Source organism: Gavia stellata, chromosome 14, assembly GCF_030936135.1.
Source record: "Gavia stellata isolate bGavSte3 chromosome 14, bGavSte3.hap2, whole genome shotgun sequence".
NCBI classification, from domain to species: Eukaryota; Metazoa; Chordata; class Aves; order Gaviiformes; family Gaviidae; genus Gavia; species Gavia stellata.
This window is the reverse complement of record NC_082607.1, coordinates 18,195,662-18,220,591: the sequence shown is the minus strand read 5'-3', so window position 1 is coordinate 18,220,591 and position 24,930 is coordinate 18,195,662. Positions and strand designations below refer to the sequence as shown.

General features: G+C 40.1%; 1 protein-coding gene across 2 annotated transcripts in view; it reads left to right on the top strand.

The window, feature by feature from the left end:
- Positions 1-24,930, top strand: part of TENM1 (teneurin transmembrane protein 1) — a 254,046-nt gene that overhangs the window by 182,240 nt on the left and 46,876 nt on the right. For both annotated transcript variants that reach the window (XM_059824549.1, XM_059824548.1), the window contains 4 exons: positions 4,157-4,300; positions 9,000-9,249; positions 10,146-10,166; positions 14,325-14,557. In XM_059824549.1, the coding sequence (XP_059680532.1) occupies positions 4,157-4,300; positions 9,000-9,249; positions 10,146-10,166; positions 14,325-14,557 (648 nt within the window). The remainder of the gene's footprint in view (positions 1-4,156; positions 4,301-8,999; positions 9,250-10,145; positions 10,167-14,324; positions 14,558-24,930) is intronic.

Sequence of the window (24,930 nt, the reverse complement as noted above, 5' to 3'; positions counted from 1 at the left end):
AGGTATTAAATGGATTGTTGGCTTCACTTACACATATTTGTGCAAATGCAGAAATGAAAAAGAATTCCAGTGTGCCCTTTGGCACTCCCCTGGGTGATCAGGCAGGACCAGACGGGTCATGGGTGCCACCTGGGGCTTTCCTCGGCACGGCTACGCGTGCCCTGTATTCAGAGTCTCTCACTGCACGGTACCACTAATGTGTTTGAGAGGGAACAGTTGAGTATGCCTGCTGCCTCTGCGTCATTTAAGAGTCCTCTGATGATCTTGAAGTCCAGCACGTATCTGGACTTTAAAACAATTTAAATCAAATACCTAACATCTTATGAAATGATACTGTAGTTACAGATTCCCAAATTAGAAGTAGATGAGCGTAATATGTTTAAATATGAATAAAGCTTATGCAGTAGTGCTGGATAACAACTTTTAAATTATTTAATTGGTGCTTAATTTTATTTTTTTCCATAAAATTTAGGTTAATTATGCTTCTTGCAAAATAGAAGCAAAAATCTTTATATTTGAAGTAAATGCATTGTTAGCATCCTTTGTTAGATTATAATAAAGCTTTAATTTGACACACTGTAGTACTCAGGGACCTTTATCTGCATCCATTATATGAATTTTTGTCAAAATAATTTTCTCTGCCAGTATATTACCAATATTTAATAATGCATTCTGTTCAGTTTTCATTTTAATTAAATTAAATTGCAGCAGGTTGAAGTTCTGTAACTCAGGAATATGACCATCTGCCTTTGGTTTTATAAATACTATAAACATCTTTATTTTTCTTCGGGGTTATTGACAGCAATGATCACATAACCAGTTACAGAAAAGACAACGTTCTGAACATATTTCCACACACAAGTGGTTCTGTTTAAATTTGTTGGAGAAATGTTTGCTGGTGTTTGTATAGTCCCCAAGTCCCTACCAAGAGGCCATTTTCTCTTCTCAGAGTAACAACTGAGATGATGATAAAGTAACATTTTTTGTTCTGAATTAAAAAACATCGCATGGATGTTGACACACAAAACCTTGATGGTGAAGTCTACATCCCCGTGTAATTTAACATCGGAAAAGGAAGGATTTCAGTAGACACCTCAATAAATGCTCCTGTATAACTCCATGCATGCTCAATAACTTACTCCTGCAAGCCCTTGCATCCCGCACAGCAGCGTGAAGTAGTGTGCGAGGAGTAACCCTTCTGGGTGTGAGTATAAACCAGGTCTCAAAGGAGGAGAGGTGGGTGTTGGCCTCTTCTCCCAAGTGATGAGTGACAGGACAAGAGGAAATGGCCTCAAGTTGCACCAGGGGAGGTTCAGACTGGATATTAGGGAAAATTTCTTTACTGAGAGAGTGGTGAGACACTGGAATAAGCTGCCCAGGGAGGTGGTGGAGTCACCATCCCTGGAGGTGTTCAAGGAACGTGTGGACGAGGCATTGTGGGACATGGTTTAATGGGCATGGTGGTGTTTTTTTGGTTGATGGTTGGACTTGATGAACTTACAGGTCTTTTCCAACCTTAGTGATTTTGTGATTCAAGCAGTCCTAGGTCTTCTCTGTTTATTAGTCTACTTGTTACTTTGGTTGAGTTCATTATAGTTGTTGTTCGAAGAAGTAAGGTGCTGATAAGTACAAATATTTCAGGAGAGGTTGAAGTAAAGGTTACTGTCCTGTTTAATCTTGTATTTTATTTCTTACCTGTATTTTGGCAACAGCCCTTAAACTGTGATATGCTGGCACTACTAACAAATTATTGCTCATTCTTCTAAATAGTGTATGAAAAGAATAGATTTTAGGTACAGATTATTTCAGTAAAAAATCTTTTGAAATACATTTTGAGACTGCAAAGAACTGTACTTGCTGGCTGTTAGTGTCCAAAACCATAGTCACTACAGTTCTCCTTCATGCAGCGAAATCTCAGTCACCTCAAAAAAGGGCTATAAATTAATTTGACCAGAAAGTAACACCCCACAATGAGGGTAAGCTGACTGAGATTGTCTTTTCACTTACAAAATTACAACATTTTGCAAAACCTGCCAGTAACAAAATACTTGCTTTTCAAGTGGCACTGCAGTCACTTGGTTGACTTTACAACTGTTATGCTTTGCCTTGATTACTTTGCATGCAAAACGAGTGGTAGGAAATTATCACAGCTGCTACATCAGTACCTCCAATTCGATGGTTTAGGAGACCCTGCTTTAAGATTACGCAGCTATTCCTTTTTGGAGCATAGACTTCTTTCACAAACATGTGTAAGTAAGTATACATAGAAACATGATTGTAGACACACACCAAGTGAGCGTACTTCCACGTGTCTCTTTCTTTCTTACTGATGAGAAGGGACAAAAAGGCAGCTATGCACAATAACTGTAAGAGCAGGGAACCGTGAACTTTTAAGAAAGGGGATGATAACCTCCAGCGGGTATTTGGCAGGTCAGAAACATGAGCTATAGGCAGGGAATAGCAGACACTTTACAGCGTTAGCTATGGTCCTGGTAAATGTGTCACTGTGGATCCATTGGCACAGATTCTGAGACGGTGTAGATTGTTATACCTCCCTTGACCCAGATATGAGCACAGTACCTTACAGCAGCTGATGAACTGTCCTGTGGGTCTGTAATGGTTCGCTGAGCAAGGCTGAGTGACTTTGTATTATAGGTCTTTACTCTTTTCGAGTATACACGTCTGACCCAGGATTGAACGCGTTAAGTGCATGAATGGAGTAAAGATGCTAACGTGTAGGTGGCAAGTGTTGAGGTTGCTTCATAGGAAAAATCTGCCCTTTATCTATCTTCTCTCTGCATTAACACCTAGAAAATAGCGCGTTCAGTTACTGAACCTTGATGGCTCATCCCAGCACAGGTTGTGGCTGTTCTGGAAGAAGCTCCATGCCCACAGATGGGCACTCAGCCCAGGGAGTTACCCAGAAACATTGCTGATGTCAGTCGTAACAGCTCCTCTACCAGAACCATTGGACAGAGTGGCTGCTGGACCCTCAGACTGAAACCTATAAAGTTTTAAACATACGATATTTACAGCACTGAAGGAGATGCGATTTTTACCTGCAAAAACAGGTTCTTTCTGCTAAAATGATGAAGCAGCTCTAAGTGAAGTTGCTGTAAGGAACAGCTTTCAGTTTGCCAGTTGCTTTAACATTTGTCTTACAAACACAAATGCTCCCTGCTATAGCTGGTCAAAATATTTTGATTGCATCCAGTAATGGAATTTAGATGGTATTAAAACTATTTATGGTTCAAGTAAAATGTACCTAAAGCTGCTGCATAGAAAGAGTGAGAAGAAAATACAGAAAATGTCAGAAAACTGTGTTTCTTAAAATATTTTTTTTATTTTGTATCTTAAAATATTTTTAAAGACATTTTTATTTTGGAAAGGCTGAACTATCTCAGTATTTCCTATATCAAATTTTGGGATTTGGTGTCAAAATAATATTCTTCCTTTATGAATGAGTTGCACTGAAATCTAAAAACGTTAACTAGAGGAGATAAATAATTTTTTAAAAAAAAAAAAAAAAGTTGGCATATTAAAGAGAGATACCAAATTTTGAAGAGGTTTTTTTGTTTTACTGAAGTACTAAAGGGAAGGTTTTTTGGTCAGCTTGAACGCCCCCAAAAACCACCACCCTTAGGGAAATTCAAGATTTTCAGTAGGTATTTTGGCCAGCTGCAGAGGGGAGCCATGGGATGTGCAAGGCTGTTAAGATAAATGTTTAATTCTAGAAATTTTCAGCTTGGCAATCCATTTCTGCCTAACTACAGTTTTTACAGTTAGCAAACAAATTAAAACCAGTTTGTTTTAACACACATTTTTTTTCCTATTTAAGCTGTTATTCAGGTAATTAGCAGCAACGCAATAAACAATCACGTCAGGAGTCACTGGAGAAGATTTATACTCTTAAGAAATCCATAACTGGTACAACAGAAAATGTTCTGCTTTGAAACAGTAGTAACTATAGCTGTAATAACATACTAATCTCTTAAAACCCTTTTTAAAAAAGTAGCATTCAACAATAGCAATCAGGCAGAGGAAAACTGGTGGCATCATTACTTGACAGATGAATATCAAAACCTGGAATGAAAAATTACCGAGTAGTTCGCAGAGGAAAAGGTAGACTGATAGAGCTTTAATTATTTGTTTGCAGTGTCGGTGGGATATGAATATGAAACATGTCCTGATTTTATTCTGTGGGAGAAGAGAACAGTAATCCTTCAAGGCTTTGAAATGGATGCTTCAAATCTGGGAGGCTGGTCTATAAACAAACACCATGTATTAAATCCACAAAGTGGTAAGTCCTTCCTTTATTAACTGGCCGTGCAGAAGAAGGCTACAAATTTTAAAGGAATTAATTGTTCAGATTGTAAGCATTACATTTCCTAACGTGTATCCTCTTTGTTTGAATGTGCACCCTCATTTACTGAGAACTGAACTGTAAATGCCATCTGAAAGGATGTTTTTAATGTTCTGGCTCCAAGGTATTAAACACTAATATCGCTAACTCTTGCGGTCGCTAACGCATTGCGGTCATTTGGACGGAAAAAGGGCATACTAATCTAGGTTCATTCTCACAGTGTTGGTATAGAAGTACCACATTTTAGGTCAGTTTACAGTGTGTTATATTCTCCGTGAAGTGTCTACAGCCCTATTTCATCCTATGACTAACATCAGTTAGTAGCACTGCAGCCCCAGGGAGACAAACCGTGCAGGACAACAGACCGGCTGAGTGAGAGGTAGCAGTTCCAAAACCACGCTGCCGGTCCGGTATGCAGAAGCTTTTGTGGCTGCCCACTCTGTGGAGAAGCACAGTAAGTTACTCCTCAGGACAAGCAATCCAGCACCTTTTGAAGCATTAGAAGAAAAAACTGTAAACGCTTTTGGTGTCCTAACATTAACCCTGCGCAGGGATTCTTCAAGCATGGAGACTTGAATCTGTTTTCTCATTGCTATTATTCCTGGGGGTTTTTCTTTTCCTCCCTTAACATCTATAATCACAAATTAATGGGATTAAATTATTAAAACAATACTTGTAGATAAATTATGGTAACTAGAAAAATATAAACAGATATCTTACTGTCCGGGGGAGGAGAAACTTGGGGTCAGATTTCAGCACTTACAAATCAGCAGAGTATTGGATTCGGTAAAGTTCTCTTCGGTAAAGCTCCAGCTGAGAGTCCGTCCACTAAAATCTACGTCCATCTGCAAACTTCTGTTAATGAAGATTCATGCACAGATGTATGGCTGTCAGGTTTTTACAAGTTCTGTTGTTGAATGCGCAGCTACAGTATAAATATTCCAAATACAAAAGGTCAGATTTAGTTTGTAAATTATCTGGATTTCTGTTTTGATTTAAAATAGTTTGACATTTTAAACAGCGGTTCTTTCATACCCTGTCTTATTGGTTTGTATAGATTGTCTCTCTTAAATGCCAGCTATTGACATTTAACACAAAGAGAAATCTGACCTCAGTCAGCTCAGCCCCCAACTGTGAGCCCCATAGTCTACTCCTTAGTGCCAATTTACCACTTGCATAGTTTAATTTCAAGACTAAATTGCTGGCAGTAACTCCAATTTATATGACTATCTGCTAACTGCAGTGGTTACTACTATAATTCACCCCACAGGCACTAACATGTTCGGAGATTTTGTAAAGTATACAATTATAATCTGAGCGGGGCTAAATCGTTGCTTTCCTGAGCACGGGGTATAGGGTGACAAATTGCTTCCTGGCCCCATCTCAGCTGTGGGGCCGAGAACGCCGGAGCGCACTGGCCTGTCAGCCACGCGCCACCTCCTCCAAAATCATCCAGGCTGTGCCTGCTACCCCAGCCTGATAATAAGGATGGGGAATGTGCAGCTTCTTATACCTGCTCCTCTTCCTCACGTGTTCCCACTGTGCTGGGCACGATCAAGGCTGAAGTCAGGGGGAAGCTGCTAAACGCCTTTATCCATTACTTACAGAGGCACAGTCTGGGGAGGGGAGGGCGTAAGCACGTCTGACTTGAAGTCAGTGGGTCTCTTCTGTTTGCAGTTTGCATGTGAGAGCATCTCCAGTGAGGACGACAAAGCCCAGCCAGAGCTCAGTGATGTCTCAGATGTTCCTCATGAGCGTAATAGGCTTTGAGCATGCACACCCGGCTCGTACATAGGAACCAGAAAAGCAGTTAGGAGCAGAAAAACAATGACTATACCATAGCTAGTGCAGACCTAACAGAGCAGCCGGTAGGCTCGTATTAAAGCAACAAAACCAAATAATGAACTGTGTTAACCAAAAGGATAAAAAAAATGAGTGTGCCTCTGGTCTTATCTAGAAACTAGTGAACTGCTTGTCCATTTCAGATGTATAAAATGTACTTTAAATAAGGACAAGAATGTGATTCAAACTTACAATTACACATTTCAGACTTATCTCCATGCCACTGTGAGTGAAATGAAAAGCATGAGTAGCCTTCTCAAGTATGAATATATTGAGGTTTTTCACGTTTAATTACAGCGTTCCCTCTGTATGTATGAAGAGCTGCTCTTTTTAGAAGCATGAAACTTGCATCTGTTTTTGAAACACTGTCCCTGGATTAAGTACAGAAATAGCACTGGAATATAACATGAATGTCTTTCTAAAAATTCTCTATCACAAATTACAATTTTGTTTTCAGACTAAAACTAGAAGCACTTTGCTTCATTAGTTAACTAGTCCTGAAGAGCTTGTATCTAACTTCAGCCACTAACTAAGCCTTGTCTTCCAGCAGGTTTGCTGATGTGCACAGTGTTCCCACTCAGAGACAGGGCAGATATATGCTTACCCCCCCTCCCCATAAAGGCTATTTTTACAAAATAAACTAAGTACAATAGAAAAGTTGTGAAAATAAATGGATGCAATTTTACAGAATTGCACTTCATAGCACAGTCTAAGCTGTGGAGGTACAAGTATTGACATGCAGAAACCATAGCAAGTAAAAACTGTGTTCTATTGCCCGATCCAAGTCCCTTCAAAAAAACAAAACAAAACAAACCAAAAAATGTCCAATTCCAGCAGCATAAATGTGAAATAACATATATTGTTCCAATGTGGCTGTCACTAGAAACTCAAGCTTTTTAAACGCATACGGTTTTGCATCAGTATGACTGTTAAGTTAACAATGGATCACATCCTGTTCTCAGCTAAACTAAACTGTTCCTTTCCCACTTTTTTTCCCCTCCAGTTTAGAGATTTGATCACTTCTAATTCGTGACATGGTTAGTGTTTAATGTCTTCTAACGTAAAGGTTTTGGTCAGTTTGGAAGATCACCAGGGCATTTCTCATAATCAAGAAGAGAACGCGTACCATAAATACTAGTTCCTGTATAGAGTCCTTTTAAAGACACCTATATCTCATGAATACAAATGAGTGTGCTATTAACCGATTTTTCAGAGTATTCTTTGAATTAGATTTTTCTTCTGATGGGCAAGTGTATTGATTCCATTTTTATTTATCTGGGGGAAGGAGGAGTAATTTTACGGGGACTTTATGCTTTACGGTAATTTCAGCCCCAGTGCAACACAGCACCAACTAAAATTAAAGCAGCAGCTCGAAAGCCTGAAATTAAGCACATGCTTACATTTATTGACAGCAAAACATATTCTCCAGAGCCCTAATTATTTACTGGCATTTGTATGAGGCAATTGAAATATTACCTTTACATTGCTAATTTCAGACAAAGGGCAGCATCTTCATTTAATAGTATTTTTATCCGGTGTGTAAGGGAGGATATTGCCATTAATTTTACTGGTGTATTTCCAAGATGCTGTTTTTAAGCCCACGTTCAAACAAATATATGTATTCTGTCCTTCACTGTTCAGAAATAAATTTTTAAAAATATGATCATTCTCTTTAAAATAGCTATGGCAGTAATTTCCAAGAATTTTAGCTTCAGACTCACCTGAAAGCCACCAGAAATAGTTTAACAAGAGTTGGTAGAGACAGTACATAAATACATTTGCCGTACTTTTTGGGAAAACTCGGACATGTCTCAACACGTACTTCCTGCAGTATCTACAAGATGCTCATTTCCCAGTGTAAGAGTCCTCCAGAAAGTATATTCCCTTGTGTTTATTCCTTTAATTGTGCCACTTTTCTGATGAAGTACTGGGCTTTCCAAGGGAAATAAGATATTTTGGATGTGTTCTAAAAGAATACCTGTCTTCCACTCAGAAATGGCCAAAGTCTTACAGTAACATGTCATTTTAAAGGTACTTTGTTATTTAAAATAAACGCTACAGCTATCAGCTTAATAAAATACATGTTTGTACTCGTTCTGGTATCAACAGCCTAGTAATTGGGAAGACTTTCAACAACATATGCTGCAGAGTAGTGCTAAAATACTGACAGACTGGAAAGTTGTTTTAAACTTTATGGCAGAACTTAATATATTCTTGCTGGTAAGAAACTCAGTTGTGCCTCAGAATTACTCCTTGACTCTTAACTTGGCTTTGCTTCATCTGGCACCGTTTTTATATACCATGAAGGACTCGCGTTTAAATTTGAATATTGATTTTGTACTGCCACTCAGTGCTCTTTTGTGAAAAATGCATAGTAGTCCTGCTATTAATCTCCTTTAATTAAATATTCAAACTGCCTAAGAAATTCCTCTGCTACCTAATAAAAATTTATGAATAAAATGAATATTAAAGTAGTAATCCCCAAGAAATCAGATAGCACTGCAATTAACAGTCAATTTTTTAGAGCATTAACCAACCATGAGCTCTCCTCATGATGTTGGCTTTTAAAATAGCCACTAACCACTCATTGACAAAATGGTGATGGTGAAGCCTGGGACTGAACAAAGTTGGAAGAGATCACTGGCACCCTGTGATGGTTTTTAAAAGATCTGATGTTTGTTGCTGTTCTGGTAATCTGATTTTCTAGATGATTGCATAATCCTAAACTGGGGAATAGTTTAAATGCTATACATTCGCTTTTTTTGTCTCTATTTTCTGCCCCTCCTCCCCTTAGGAATTGTACACAAAGGAAATGGTGAAAACATGTTCATTTCCCAGCAGCCGCCAGTCATCTCCACTGTGATGGGCAACGGACACCAGAGAAGTGTCTCTTGCTCCAACTGCAACGGTCTTGCGCTCAACAGCAAACTCTTTGCCCCGGTTGCTCTTGCTTCTGGGCCTGATGGTAGCGTGTATATCGGTGACTTCAATTTTGTCAGACGGATCTTTCCCTCCGGAAACTCAATTGGCATATTAGAATTAAGGTAAAAAAATAATGAGCTTTCTCTGACTAGTGTTCATTATCCTGGCTGTGATATGCTTATGAAAACTATGGTGAGCCTTTTTTCACTTGTGACTTAAAGAAGCAGCCACATTTGGTTGTCTTGCGAGCACGTCTCATCGACTGTCGAACAAACTCATCAGAAAACTTACACTTACTTTAAAGTCATCAGTTAAAAAGGGCATCTTAAGCAGCCTTTCAAACAGGTTTTGCGTAATTCTACGAAGTGCAGAGCAGAGCTGATTTCTCTTCCTGTGATATTTTTCTTACATTTTCTCAAAAAAGTTAAAATATTCCATGAAGTGTGTTTTTGAAGAAAACCTCATAATTCAATAGCAAATATGTGCAGTATCATGTCAGGTCACAGCATTATGTCTGAAGATAGACTTACCATGTTTAATACAATTAAATTGTTCCTCACCTGTAACAGAGGATACGACTGAGTTTAAGCAGACAAGAGCAAACCTGGCATTGCAGCCTGACATTTCGCAGGCTGGGCCTGTGCCACCATTAACGACTGCCCTGTAATTATGACTCCGGCTTCCCCTTCCCTTTCAGGACCAGAGAGGAAAGCAGGAAAGATTTCGGACACTGATACACTAACTTTCTCTTGGCTAACACCCGTGAATCTCCCACCAGCTAGCATTGCTGGTGATGAAGTTGTGTGCTGGTTGTTCAGAACTGACTTGACAATGTGCAGGCGGTGGAAAGGAAGCAGTTTGAGAGAAGGGAACAATACTGAGTAACAGGATAAACAAGGTTTTGTTGTTGGGATACAGCTCTGTGAGCAGTCAGGCAAAGAATACAGTTTGCTGAGGACTAACATTTCTTGTCTTTTTTTTTCTTTTTTTTTAAACCTGAACTTACCTGTCTTACTAGGAATAGAGACACAAGACACAGGTAAGTAAAACACAGTAACAATAATATGTGAACCATGTTCGAGGAAACAGTCTTACGAAAGTCCTTTTAGAAGTCTGGATACAGAGAAACACTTTGAATTCAATAAATATAAGTGTTCATCAAATTCACCATTGTTTATAATAAAGAAGGTTTGATTTGTTCCCGTTGAAGGGATGAAGTCTCCCCCTAAAAATCAGCAAGCAGAGATGGAGAGGTTTAAACATAAAAGCTGGGAATGCATTTCATAGCTGTCATATTCATTTCACGTGCTGTGTGAATGATCATAGATATAGCCAGCCAAGGAAACAGGAGTTTTAGCAACAAAGAAATAATAAAAAAGGCTTCAGAGTCACCCAAGAGGACTGTGCTTTAGCGGTTCTAGGATACTACTATGAACTTTAAAATCTGCCGCAGTTACAGAGGGCGCGCAGCAGGCCCCAGCACTGAGGATGCTGTGTCACAGCTCAGCCCTTGCTTCTCCAGCTAAAGCAAAAGCAAGTGGCTTTCCCCCTTTCCAGTTAGCATTTTGGCATTGCGACGTAGGGATTTCTTTAAAAGAACTAACATTGTACATTAGGCTTCTGTGACAGACGGTGAGGGAGTAGGTTATAACAGTCCAGCTGCAGAAATGACGTTGCAGGCTAGAAGGAGATAGCAAGGCACTCTGTATCCTTAGAAACAAACTTCTTAGCATTTCAGTACTTAAATGTGATAAATAAACCAGCACCGGTACAACCTAAGCTGATAACTTCACAGCATAGTAGGAAGCGGAGCACGGACTGAATGTGTGTCTGCAGGATGAGAGTGCTGGTTGGAATTACTCGCTTTAGCCACAGGAATGCTATTGAATACTAGAGGTTGTTTGCCAGCATACTTGCAGATGATGTCACATCTCATATATTTTACAATGAAAACTTAAAAAGAAAGAATAATTCCTAGCCGGTAAGTGCAAAGTTCTATTTTTTAACTGAAGGATTGTTTCCGTTTGCCTTCATGCTAAACTGACCAGTGTCTTTGTAAACTAAAGAAGCAAATTGAACTTACTGATGAATCAGATCTTAAATTCAGGAGTTTCTTTTGTAAAGTAGAATTTTTTTAATACCTGCTCACTAATACTAGTTTCTTGAGATGAACTTAAACCTTAATTAAATCAAGTTGTGACAATACTCAAGTACCTCAGCCCCATTAATTTCAATAATCATTGCCCCTGTCAGTATTCTGTCCAAGTGAAATCTGCGGAAGATTGGAGGAAATCACTTGAAGTTAATGTAGTCTTTGAGGTTACGGGGGAGTACTCAGCAGTCCCACTGTATGCCATTCTCTTGAGGCTATAAAGGCCATAGTCATAGTGGAGATTTCTAGGATGCTCAAAGAAACTTGTGGAAGCAACAACCAAAAGGTGTCAGAGGCTCATGACAGCCCAAGCAGGAAAAGGCTTCAAAATCCACTTCCTCAACACAACTTTTAGTCTCCAACAGAGCAGGGGAAAAGGGTTCTTCTTACTGGAACAAAGAAAATACTGTGTAAAAAAGGATAGAGTTTGGAGACCAGTAAACAGAGAAGGCCACTGATCTTATTTTTGACTGTTTAAAAACAATTTACCCCGTCGGTTTTTATTGTAATCAAGATTTTAATAGGAAATAACAGAGCTGTTTGTTTAATAACTGGTAAAAATGGAAACTAGGCTTTGAGGTTACAGGGAAAAATTTTACTACAGGATGGTAATAACTTGTTCTAGAAAGTTTCATTGTAAATCCTAGCCTACTTGATATAGTTTAATAGGCTAACTTAAATAAACTCAGATTTAGATTTGATTGCAAACTTCTGCAAAGAGGGCGAGTATTTGATTTTGTTCCCTTTTTTTACTAATAGGCTTTACATTTAAAGATTTTAGTATGCAAGGCTTTAAGCATAAACAACAAGAGTTTTCTAACAGCCGGTCTATTAAACGGAATGGCAAGGATGACAGAAAATGTGTCTACAAGGGGAGTATATAACGACCCCTGGTTCTCTGCAGTTTCTGCATGATGAACAATATGTTTATTTAACATCTAGAATTTTCCTTGCAACTTTTTCCACAGAAGTATTTTATTAAAAAGTCATCTTTTGGCTGGCCAGCCACTTCTGAGCTCACTCCAGAGAGCGCAAATGATTCTCAATGTTTTCAACAAACAAAATTTTCCAATACTGGTGATAGGTAATGCAGCATTAATTGCTTTTAGCTCATCCTCTTACTCATATTTCATCCTACCACTGTCCTCTCATTCCCTATGTTTCCTTGGACTGGGTTTCACATCTGTTCCCCAACCGTGGGAATATCTCTTTCCTTGAATTTCCCCCTTCTGTCTTTTATAGAAGTTTATGACTAAGGTCAGCTTTAAGCTAGCCTAGCTTGTGGCCCAAACCTCAGAGATGCTGAGTAGTTTCTGTCCCTTTTTGGATGGAGAATGAGAATTGAGAGAAATAGGGCTTGGGCCTATCTCATTTATCATGGTACAGCATTAGCCTTATCACTTATAAATGGAAATAAGATTTCAGCTGATAGTTTGTTAGAAGTTTCTTAGTAATATATAGAGTACTCAGTAGATTGCTGAAATAAAAGGTATTGGTAAGTAATTTTTATGTTGTTTTGCAGCACTGCTCAGTGAGGTAGAACTGTCTAATAGATGATTAACAAAGCTTAGTATCTGCCTCAACCAAGCAAAAACTTCATATATAAAGAGACTCCACCAACCTGAAATCGCATCAGTAAAATAAGTCAGTATCATCTCAGATGTTACATATCTGTCCTGGATCTTCGTTACATATCTGTCCTGGATCTTCTGCCAGTTCTTCAGTTCTATTTTCTCTAGATTCTTCCTTTCCCGGTTTGTTGTGGCATGAAAAGCGGGCCCTGCAGAAGGAGCTGTACACCGAGCGTCGTCAAAACCCGCCACAAACAGAACTGACAAAGCTGAGAGGAGGAACTCATTTCCTAACTTTGTTGCAGCAGTCTTAAGTGTTATTTAGTTATTAAATGTTAATAAAATGTCCCTTCAAAAAAAAAAAAAAATAGAAATTTGACAATCTTTTTAATCTGCAGAGCAGATAGGAAAGTCCGATGTAGAGTTACAGGGGATGTGGGCAGGTCTGTGTCTTGCCCAGCCGCCCGTCAGAAATCTCCTCCTCCCACAGAGAAACATGGCAGTAGTAAAAATACTGTCTGAGCACCAAAACACTCTGCCAGGCATCAGCCACCACTCTGCCTGTGCCTGTCTCCCACCATTTCAGTAACCGACTGTGTGAATTAAAGGATCTACGCCTATCTGGATTTTGATTTTATTGTATAATCCGGACTACGCCGCAGTCTCACCAGGCTCAGGACACTGGCGTGGTGTGCCATGTGCTTAGACAGTTTCCTCAAACTGGAAATTAACTTTCCAGTCAAAAAGAAACAAAAAGTCTTACTGGTTAATAAGATGCAGCCCAGTTCTCCAATTAGAATTTATGATCCTCACCATTTAATTAGCATATGTAAATATTTTTAAATAACATTTTATAATCTCAATAAGGCACTTCAGTGCATGAATTATGGTGCATTAATTCATGCCTAGTTGCACTGACAGTACTTGGCCTTCTGCCTTGCTCCTGACAATACAGTCGGCATGAATTAAGGCACCATATTTCACACCTTCATATTTCCTAAGGTTTGGAAACAGATAAAAATAACCAAGAGTGGGTATTTGTGCCCATGCAGAACAGTCTGTGATTCACTTTGCTGCAAGGCATAGATTTGTTTTCAGTGCCAAGAGTACTAGCACTTCGCAGGTATAGAAAATTGACCTTGCTTTTGATAGTAATAATTATAACTAAGCTGAAGTCACTCCAGTTAGCTTTATACTGGAGGGCTTGGTCCTAATGGACGGACTAACTCCACCAATACCAGTCTCTACATAAGCTCGCTACCTGGTACGGAGCTGGCTGGTTGGGCTCTGTGGCTAGTACTGGTTCCTTCCTTCTCAGCAGCATTGCTTGCGTGAGCTACATTAAAGCTGGTCTCACTTATGCCTCTGTCATCTCCACATCATTGAACAGATGTCTTCAGAAGTGTTATGCTACTGTGAACAGAAATTAAAAAGAAAAACCATTTAAGTTTGATGCTCTTCTCTTCTGTTTTAGTACAAGCCCTGCACATAAATATTACTTGGCCGTTGATCCAGTGTCAGAATCCCTTTACTTGTCAGATACCAACACCAGAAAAGTCTACAAAGCAAAATCTCTCATTGAAACAAAGGATCTGGCCAAAAACGCAGACGTGGTGGCAGGAACAGGTGATCAGTGCCTTCCATTTGACCAGAGTCACTGTGGAGATGGAGGAAAGGCATCCGAAGCATCTCTCAACAGTCCAAGAGGTAAGAAAAGAGTGTATCTGAAGTACTTGGTGTTGGTCATCTGTCATTTCCTTCCATTACTTAGAAGTTCAGATGCAACTGGATGTACAAAAATGGGTCTGGGGTGATGATTTAACCAGCTATAAGCAAGCCAAATCATTTCATAAAGCTCACTCATTTTTTTAATACAACCAGTCCTTTATAAGGGAGTAGCATGAGCAGCGGGCTCCAGCTAGCATCCTCTGAAATACTCTTTCCTTGTGTGGCAACACTCCTCTTTTATTACCTTTCTGTTGCAAGGTGGCAGCATTTAATTAAATATAATTTTTAAGCACAAAATATAAAAAATTTACTTTGCAACCTTATTTTATGCATTCAGGTGATTCTTGTAATATTAATGGAGCTTACTCATACATGTTAAGTCAGGGCTGTTCAAATCAGACAGGCAGCAAAATCAAGTTTATTTGGAACTCCGGTTTTTCTTTCCTCATTAAACGCACTTGGCAAAATACAAGCATCTCCCTTACTGCACGTGAAATCAGCATTTTGCTGCAGCCTTCTTCTCAGACTATACCCTGTATTGTCACAGGCAAAATGCTCATGAAGCCTTGAATCCCCACCAGCGCCACAATTAATCCCCTTGCAGTGTGCATTAGAACTGTGATAAAATCCCTGGATTTGGTGCTCTAAAGCAGCTGATCACCCTCAATTCCCACTGAAATCCCTGGAACAAAGGGTACTCTGCAGCTCCCATGGCAGAGCCCTGAGTGGGCTTTTAGCATGCTCCCCCTGCAGCACACCGCTCCCTCCTAATGACTAGCTCTAAGGAAGGGTTTTGATTATTTTCTGTGAGCTAATAAAGGAAGGCTGTGTATCAGTAGGAAATTAGAATGTATATCCAGGCAGAACCATCTCCAAGACAAGCAAATAATCCTGTTTTAAGGCTTAGCAAGAGACACATTGTAATTATAGAGTGACTTTAACATGTTTTTAATGATAGAAGGTAAGTGTGAGGTAAGTACAAATAAATGTTAATCTTCAGGCAGCTAATTAATGTAATGAATCAATTCTAAAAATAGTAGAAAACAAAGGTTTTCAGATCCTTTAGCAGGAAAGTGATCGATGTTTTATTGCTGATTACAATTGATTATATCTAATTACAATACAATTAGTTGTTCCATCTTATTTTCTTATTGGGGAAGTATGTTGGTGAAAATTTGTAATACGCTATTTACTTGAAAAATACCCGTGGATAGTTGGCTTCCTTAACAGAAGGTTCTAGTCTTAAAGAAATTAAGAGGAATAAAAGGAAAATTCATGAGTTCTGGGGCAGCCAGCACATATTAAAAAATTAACTGTTAGCAGACAATGGCTCATATATTGGCAAATTCAGGTAATGGCTCCCAGCTGCTTTTGATTTATGCATCTACTCTAAATTACATCAGTTTGAAATGGTCAGATTTGTTACGTTTGGGCTTTTGGATTTTAATCTCAAGGAGCCATGGACTGCCACATTCCTTTTTTGTACAGGGCCTAGCAAAAGGCAGCATCAACCTGTAGTCACCAGCACAGTATGAACAATTAGCTGTGTATTATCGTAATGGCCTTATAAGTACACGTCCCTGTTTTCCTCTAAACTGTAAGAGGTTGAATAACCTTAGAAAGTAGGAGGAAGCACTTGCCTGGTACCCATAGATCTGTTATTTATTAAGAAACCTAAAAGTCTCACATACTTACATGCAGTTTTAGAGATTCTTTTGGATCACTTATTTTGCTTGTTATTGGAGTAATTGACAAGTCAGAAGATGTCACGTTTCTACTGAAATAACATTCAAACAGTAGACACAGAAATATTTTTTCTAGGAGGCAGGAAACACTGACAAAAATTTTAGTGAGTCCACAGACTCACCAGCGTCTTCTCCATGTTTAAAAATACTTGAACACAAAGCAACACAATGTTATATAGTATTTGACCACAAAAATAAGTGAATTGCTTCTAATTTCTCACCTCTGAGATTTTTACAGTGCAAAAATAGGTACCTGACAATGCAGATAAAGAGAGAGTAATTGCAAGAGATGATTAAATATAATCACTTGCATTACTCAATGACCAGACAAGATTAGCATTTCTTTTTTAAGCTGATATAGAAAAATGTTTAGCGCTTTTTTGTTCTCCATTTGCCTTCTTATTTTTGTCCTGAGTATTCCTTTTTTTCCTGTTATAAATGAAAAATAAATTTACCTCTAACTTGGTAGAACAGTAATATCTGAGAAATAACTCCATTTAGTGGCCGTCTGACCTTGGTTAGTTACAGCTCAAAAGTTGTATTCTCATTCTTGCTACCGGCAAATGAATAAGTCTGTATGACTCAGTTTATCCATTCGCAAAACTGATAAGAAACACCTACTGTGTAACACTTGTGAAACTTAATCCTGCTTGATAACGTCCTCAGAAGTATGTTAACAAGTGGAAATTCAAATACTCTTTCTCATTTACTTTTCTGAATGAAAGTTGCTTCAAATGCTGTTTTAATTTTTTCGAACACATAACGATTTTTCTACTTCAGTGGGCATACAGGTAGGTTTTGGGAGAGCCCTAGATTATTATTTAATGATTTAAGTCTTTCATCAACTTTTATTTCTCGTTATCTTCATTTGGCAAGACTACCTTTGCCGAGTGACCAGGAATTAAATACCAGACAGGAAAACATCATGAAGTTGCACTAATCAATTATGATTTGATCTGCTTTCCACAACTTTTATTTTGCAGGTAACAAACACATGTAGCTTTGTTCAGTCTGTTCCCACTTCTCTGTGAAGCACTAGAGATGGGGCTTAGTGAACATTAATCTTGCACTATTGTATGTTGAGCTGACTTTGAGAGATGCTTTTAAACATGCATGGGTGATGTAGTTGAAATTTGAACTTCAATATATTATTTTTACTGCAACTTTCTTTAATTCTGTAGACATCTCAGGCTAATGAGTCATGTAATAGATGACCAAGTACTTAAGCAGAATATGAAACGATACAAGGTGGGGACATAAAGTAAGATTGTGACAAGCTGAACACATTTATTACACAAGAAGATATTGAAAATGAAGAAGTAACTACACAAGATATTAATCATTGACTGAATTCTAATCACTTGAACTTTACCAAGTAACAGATTTTCATTTTGGGGTGGGGAAATTCTGTTTGGTGGGTTTGAGGATTTTTTGATAAATAGTATTTATGGCACATCTAGTCACCAACACTATCATTTAAACAATCTGGATTAGTGTTTATAATAAGGCACTAAGGGGTAGTGTCCTGATTTTAACTAGATTAGTCATTGAATATTGGAGCAGTAAGAAGCACTATAATTAATAGAAATACCTGGGAGTAGTTCTGCTTAGCACTGCAAAGCCAATGCCTGGATCAAAGGCATTAAACACTTGCCTACCCTGTCCTTCGGAAATCAGTGGGCTTTAGACATGTAAATAAGATTTGACTTTCCAAGCTTAATTGGCAGAGGCAGTGAGAGGCTGAGACAATCAAGTTGCCACATTTTTGCTGAGCTACAGTGTCTCCCAGTCAGTATACCAAGAAAAGTGTCTTAGATTAACATCTGATTTCAATTACCTTGTATTTGTGACCACCTCAGAGCCCTCACACAGGACAGCTGTGGTGGAAACACAAGCTAAGTAACTTTTGTGAAAGCACTAAGTCCCTCCAATGATTGAGCCCCTAAGCATCCCAAGTGATTTACAACATTTGGAAGCCCAAGCACTAAATCCAAAGGTTTAAGCATCTAAGGTCCTGCAGTGTCTGCTTTTTCACTCCTGGGTCCAGACCAGACTCTAGAACTAGAAGATAGATGGACACACTGTCTGTGCAAGCTACGGGTGCAGTCAATGCCTCAAGAAATTAAAAACTGCACACTGAGTACAGAGTACTTGAATGCAGTGCAGTGACCTCACTATAGATGCAGTGACCTCAAAGTAAGCACCAGGGAAATGCAGAAGGTTGGAGTAAGTTCTAAATCCCATGCATAAAAATACCTTATACACAGCTGTAGCAAAGAGCCTTTTTCACTCAAACCCGTGGCCATGAACTAGCAACACAAATGAAAGCTCTAAATTAAAAATTGGTTCTGCAGCGTAGTTTTATTCATTTTACTTGAAATTACTTTACTAAGGAAATACTACTTTAAAAAAAATCACCGTTTTGAAAACGTGTTCGCCCCAGTAGCTTACATCCTGAAATAATCAGTCTTGTTGCTCACCATCTGCAGCGATACTTTCTAAAGTAAATAAAGCTGTAAGAACAACTGCTCAGATTAAACCTTTGCATTTGTCAGATGACATTTAGGGCCTGCTCAGCTAAAACATTCCTCTTCAGTAGGATGCAGACCAAATCCCTAATACAGTCTTTTGTGAAAACAAGCCCCCCTTGTCATAGGTAATGATCAATACCATTTATTCAGCAATCTTTGCTATTCTGTAAATTCCCAAGACCTTTTCAATGCTTCCATACAATTCAAAAAGGAAAGCAGAATGGGGTGAGATGTTTCATTAGCAATATATAAAGTAAGAAGTAGACAAACCAAGGTGATTTGCAGCCTCAAATTGTTGTCACATATGCATCATAGAACCAGCAAAAAATTCATCTCATGCCCTTTTTGATTCAGCAAAAGTTATTCCCTTATTTATCTCTCTAGTAGTCTCAGCTACCTGTGATTTCAGAAGTCTGGGAATCTTATAGAGCATTTAAGGTAAAGTTTTTGGACAGCAAGTTTTCCTAAATTTTATCAAACCTTCATCTGAATGCATAAGTTATTCACTTTTCTGCTAACTGTCGACAGCAGTAAGTATGACCCCAGTCATGATGTCTCAGACTGGAAGCGGGACATTTTCATTCACAGTCAGTAGTTAAAAATGTTGTTTGCTCCAACTCTACTGTTACGCATCTAAAGAGAACAACGCTCAAGTGCAAGCACTGAAGTCGTGTTCCAGCTGACAAAGAACTGCTGAATATTTTGCCGCTAGTACTGAGACAGTAATGAAGTAAAGATGACAAAGATCACAAAGCAACAGACTGCAAATCACTTGAATCATATTTTGAGTGGTGTATTATGGTAACCTATAAATAACTAATTGCATAAAATTGCTTTAGTAGTTTCTAGATGGCAGCTTTAATTAAAAGCACCGGAGACATTCAGAAGTTTAGAAATGGATGGCATGTAATTTGCCCTTTTACCAACCATAAAATGGTAATTAACCAATTTGATTCACTTCTTCCTATTAAAAGTTTTATGAGAATCTCAAGTTCCTTCTAAATACAGTTTTTCTTCAGCAGAAGGTGGCATTCTCTTTTATCAGTCCTCACCAGTAGTTTTAGATGTTCTTTTACAAATTCTTCAGAAGTTTAATTAGAAGTTTTCAATGTAAAAATGCTCATTTGCAAAGTTTTTAGCTGAGCAAAAAGCGTAAAGTAGGATTTCCAGAAGCGGGCAGCATATAGCCCTAGCTGCTGTTTATTGATGTGTTCAAAAAGGATTTGTTCCTAAAAAGAGTCTCTTAGAACGCAAGTGCAGGCTACGACGTGGGGCGGGGGGGGGGGGTGGTAATCTTAATGGGGAATTTACTGTATTACCTTTAATCCATATTTTTAGAACTATAAACTTAGCTCCAGTAATGTTAGAATGCCAAAATTTCTAGATTGGAAGATCACATATGTAATAATCATATGTATTTTGAATTTATGCCTATGAGAACTATGCACAAAAGTGATCAGTTTGCTTTCAAAGTGTTTTGCATTTGTAATCATGTATGTATGTGCACTAAGGCAGATCTGTCAAGGGAAATAACGCTTTAGCCAAAAGCAGTCCTGAGAGCATGTAACAGGAGAGGTTATAGTCAGCCTTCTGTGTTTATCGTGGTTGTACTCAGCCCATCTACTAAAGTACTGTTTTGTGCACAAAACAGTTACAAAGAGCAAAACTTTTTCTGCAGAGTCTTTCTAGTGATGATACTTAGTAGCCACGTGTGATTGCACTAGCAGCAGTTCATTTTTAACGTTAGCCAACGGAATTTAAATAGTACTGATTGAAAGACCTCTTAGAGTTATAAATAGTGTTCCAAGATGTCTGTGCATAAATCTACTGGACATAGAGGTTCATAACAGCTCCTGTTTTACATTCAGGTACAAAATCTAGTCCTATGTGAGACAGTCCCAGTGACTAAACATGACTAAAACCAGTCCTTCAGCACAAGCATGTTACTCAGAAAAACAGATTGTGCTCAGCTCCGAGTCAAAGAACAAGACTAAATCCTTGCACAGGTTTATGTTGTCCTTACTCAGACAGCAGTGTTTGATGAGGAATTTCATATCCAAGAAAAGTAAGTCTGTCACTTGCACAATAGGTCACATTTGTGCCCGAAGACAGCGTCATTTGGGCATACGGTTTAGTGCTGTGGTTCCTTAAAAAACCAGAATCAGACTGAGAGCCTAATACAAACTACATCTCATTCTCCGTGCAAAGAAACGATACCTGAAAATGACCTTTTTTGCTCACTCATGGAGCGAGCAGTGTTCCTACTTGCACTCAGTGCAATTCACTACACTCAGCATGTGCATGTTTCCTCGCCGAGTTCCTCGGTGATTAAAGCACAATTGAAGTGCTGTGTGTGATTTGATTCTGCATTACACTGTACGTCAGAAAAGGATTAAAAATAATCTCTCCGAGTACAGATTATGTGAAGCATCATGCAAGATGTGACAGGAGCATTAATGAATCCAACCCTAATAATGAATAAATTGGGACAGGTTAGCCACAAATCTGTATTTTGTTTTCCAGTGGATGCCTTACATAGAGTATTTGTCAACAAGACTTAAAAGCATAAGTAATTTTTTCAAATGGGTAAAGTCATGTTGGTTTAGTATACAGGAGTAAGCACTGGAATCAGTAGTTTGTTGTTGAACATATATACATTGGCACTTGAAGAAACTGGCTTATTAGGGAGTACCAGGAATTTATAATCTTTAGTACAAATACTGAAGACATGGGCTTGTTTATGCCATCACACTGGCACGTGTACTTCCCTTGCAGATAGATTGCCTTTCTGCAATGGCTGGAGAGCAAAATGTGCATTATTAACGTTAAAGGATCTTTGGGTTTCTTATATAGTCAGTGTTTGGAATCCATTCAGCAACACAGCTGAGTAGCTTTATTTCATTGCAGCATAATTTTTGATTTTTATATAATGGATGGTTTGCAGCCAACACAGCCATCTGTTCACAGGGAAATTGCGTAAAACAGAAGATGCACTTGCCCTAGTGATAGATCCTGGCCTTGTGTTATCCGTGGCATGGATCCGATCCAGGGCCGCGCTACCCAGGTGAGAAGCATAGCTCCATGCTTACCATGCAGCACCACCCCGCTGCAACGGCAGACTAAGACACAGCACATGTGCTGCAGTTCCCACCCGCATCAGGTTTCTCATTTGAGCCTGCGAACCACACTGGAAAGCAATTCAAATCCCATCTAATACTGCTCCACGATGCAACGTCAGTAAGGTTGAAAGCACCCCCAACAGTCATAGCTGCATGCACACCATCATAGTCACATATGGTGGTCCTTGCTCCTCACACCTTCCCCGCCACAGCAGTCCAGCACAGCTTTTTCTTCCCAAAAGGAGTCTTGAAGAGACTTTCAAGTAGTAGGAGGAGGCTGGGACTGAAGAGAATTTTTCTCCAACCTTCACACATCCCCGAAGAGAAAACCCCAGAACAATTTCCTAGCAGCTTTTCCATTTGCTAATAATCCTGAAGCTGATCAGAGCAGGAGGGAGCCCAGGCGGGAGGGCGGGAGCCCCCGAGCCCCGCAGCGAGGGCGGCAGGAGGTGCCTCGGAGCCCGGCCCCGCCTGCGCGCTGGCCCCCAACTCCGGCAGCAGCGTCAGCACAGCCCTTCTCATTTTCTGAAGAGAAAATTTATCTGTGTACAAACTAAACTGCAGATCGTGACTCGGGCCTTTGGAAACTGTTGCCATGAAAGCCTCTGCAGACTTCTAGCTGCGCCACAGAAGGTGCAGTCCTCTCAGTGCGGTTTGCTCTGTTAGCTTCTGCCATGTGCCTTCCCTCGGAATAACACTTGGAAAAACCTCATCAGATTTATGTAGTAATTGTTTATATGGTCATTAATAACCAGGCTGGATTTCTTTTTGCTTCAGTTGGGCTTTGAGGGTGGATGTTTTAGCAGCACATGGTATCAGAAGAGATTTTGCGGTTTGCTTGGCGCACCCAGCGTTGTTTCTGGAGAGGCGGCCTGCCCTCGGCACCAGCCCTGCGGGCACCCCCGACTCCGGCCTTCTGCGTGCGTGGGTCTCTCAGGGGAAAGTCTCTTTAGCGTGCATGAGGGACGGACAGACAGAGGTGCCATCCCTTCCCAAAAACTGGAACACACAGGTCACCCCCCCAACACCAAAACAAACCCTTTTGCTTCTCAGATGCACTCTTCACCTCAGCTCACCTTCAAACCTTCAGCCTTTCGGATTTATAATTGGACTTCTCAGAAGCAGACGACAGGCGTGAGCTTGCCAGTCATGCCGTAGTTTCTGAAAGCACCGTTACTCTCTAATTAAAGAGTAAAGGGCCTCTGAGGGAGCCAGTACCATGGAGGCATGATCCATGAGCTCACAGGCCAGCAGGGAGCCAGGCCCCAAGATGTCTGCTCTTCCTTTAGCCTTTTTATAACCTCCCAGATTTCCCCCCAGCTGACCCATCCAGCCCCCCCCAGGTGATTTCAATCCCCCAGGTGACATCTGTCCTGGAGAGTTGGACATTTCAGGGATCAGCCATTTCGCATAACGAAGCGATGTAGCCTATCCCTGTACCCTGTGGCACTTCAGCAGTCTGCAGGCATTTTTTGTCCGGGATGGAGAAGGTGACAGGATGGTGAATATCCCTCTTCTAACAGCAGTTCACGGCCAGGTGAATACACCGAATTGACAATTTAAAGAATTAATTTGAACTACCAACACTGTGCTGATAGGTAGCCTGAAAGCTGGACACGGTAGGAGCGCTAGACTCTAAAGTTAACTGCTGTGGCCTTTGGATTTTTTTTGTGATGATACCCTCAGACCTTTGCAAGGTGCCCAGACATCACCTGCGGTGAAGAGGCACCTCTGGGCAGAGCTGGGTGGTGGGGGACATGATGGCAGGGTGTACCCGAAAGCCTGTCCCGCTGCGAGGCCTTCACAGCCTCACTTAGTGGCTCCCTCTTGGCCAGAGTAAGGGATGGAAACCCTCCAGCGGAGGAGGTCGGCCTGCTCTGGCAGAGGGGAGAGCCGAGCCCTCGCTAACCTCCTGGCTGCGATAGAAAAACTGGTGTGGACATTATTGCTGCTTTCTGTTGGAAAAGAAGTTTGGGCATTGTCATGGGCAGTTTGTCTTGGGCCCCTGCCGCTGGGTGTTAACGCTGTAAGAGAAAGCGTATTACGCTCAAACGTGTATGTAACTCAAACTCAATCCCCAGGCATTTCCAACTGCCAGGTACAGATTTACTTAGGGGCCTGGGGAGACTGTCCCCACTTCTCGCAGCCCTGTGAGAGATGCATGTTCCCCATCAGGGCCGCCTGGTCTTGCCCCTGCCCCCCAGACTGCTTACTCTCCCTTGCACCCAGCTACAACTGTTCCTATATATTTAAAGAAATTAAATTAAGTATAAGGAAATGGGGCTGGGAGGTGAGGAAATGCAGTTTGCCCTTTTTTTCTTTTTTAATAGCATGTGGAATTGCTGTGTGAGATCCTACACTGGCGTGCAGACAAGCGTTTGGTAAACTCAGAGTACATGCAGCCTTCAGTTGTGCTAAATGCAGGGGACAAAAATCAAGAACCATATAAGCCACTGTCCAAACCATCTGTTCAAGTCCTCTGCCTTTCATTTCTGTGTAGCAGAACATAAATTCATTATTAAAATAGCTTGGCTGTGCACAGCAGCTGCTATAATTGCAAAGTTATGCAACTTTAAATGGGAAATTATGAAGTAGTCTAAAGCAAGAAATTGAACGGTTTTGGTAGAAAGGATTTCACAAACCTAATAAGAATAGAAGTGCTTTTCTAGCTGTATTTTCAACATTTCAGGGAAAAAAGATCTTACTTACAGTTCATGCAATATAGAAGAGGAGTCTAACAAATTGAATGCAGGAGGAACTGGGGAGAAAGTGTTAGACTGGGACAGACCAGGGCCAGGCACGAGTTGTGACATGGCTGTACCACACATTGCTGGTGGGAGACAGCAAGCCCTCCGTTCCTCAGTTTCCCCACTGAAATACAGAAGACCACCGCCTTTCCTTTGCATAGCCCTCCCATTTGCTTCAGGGTCCATCTCTCCTGTGCAGTGCAGTGCAGT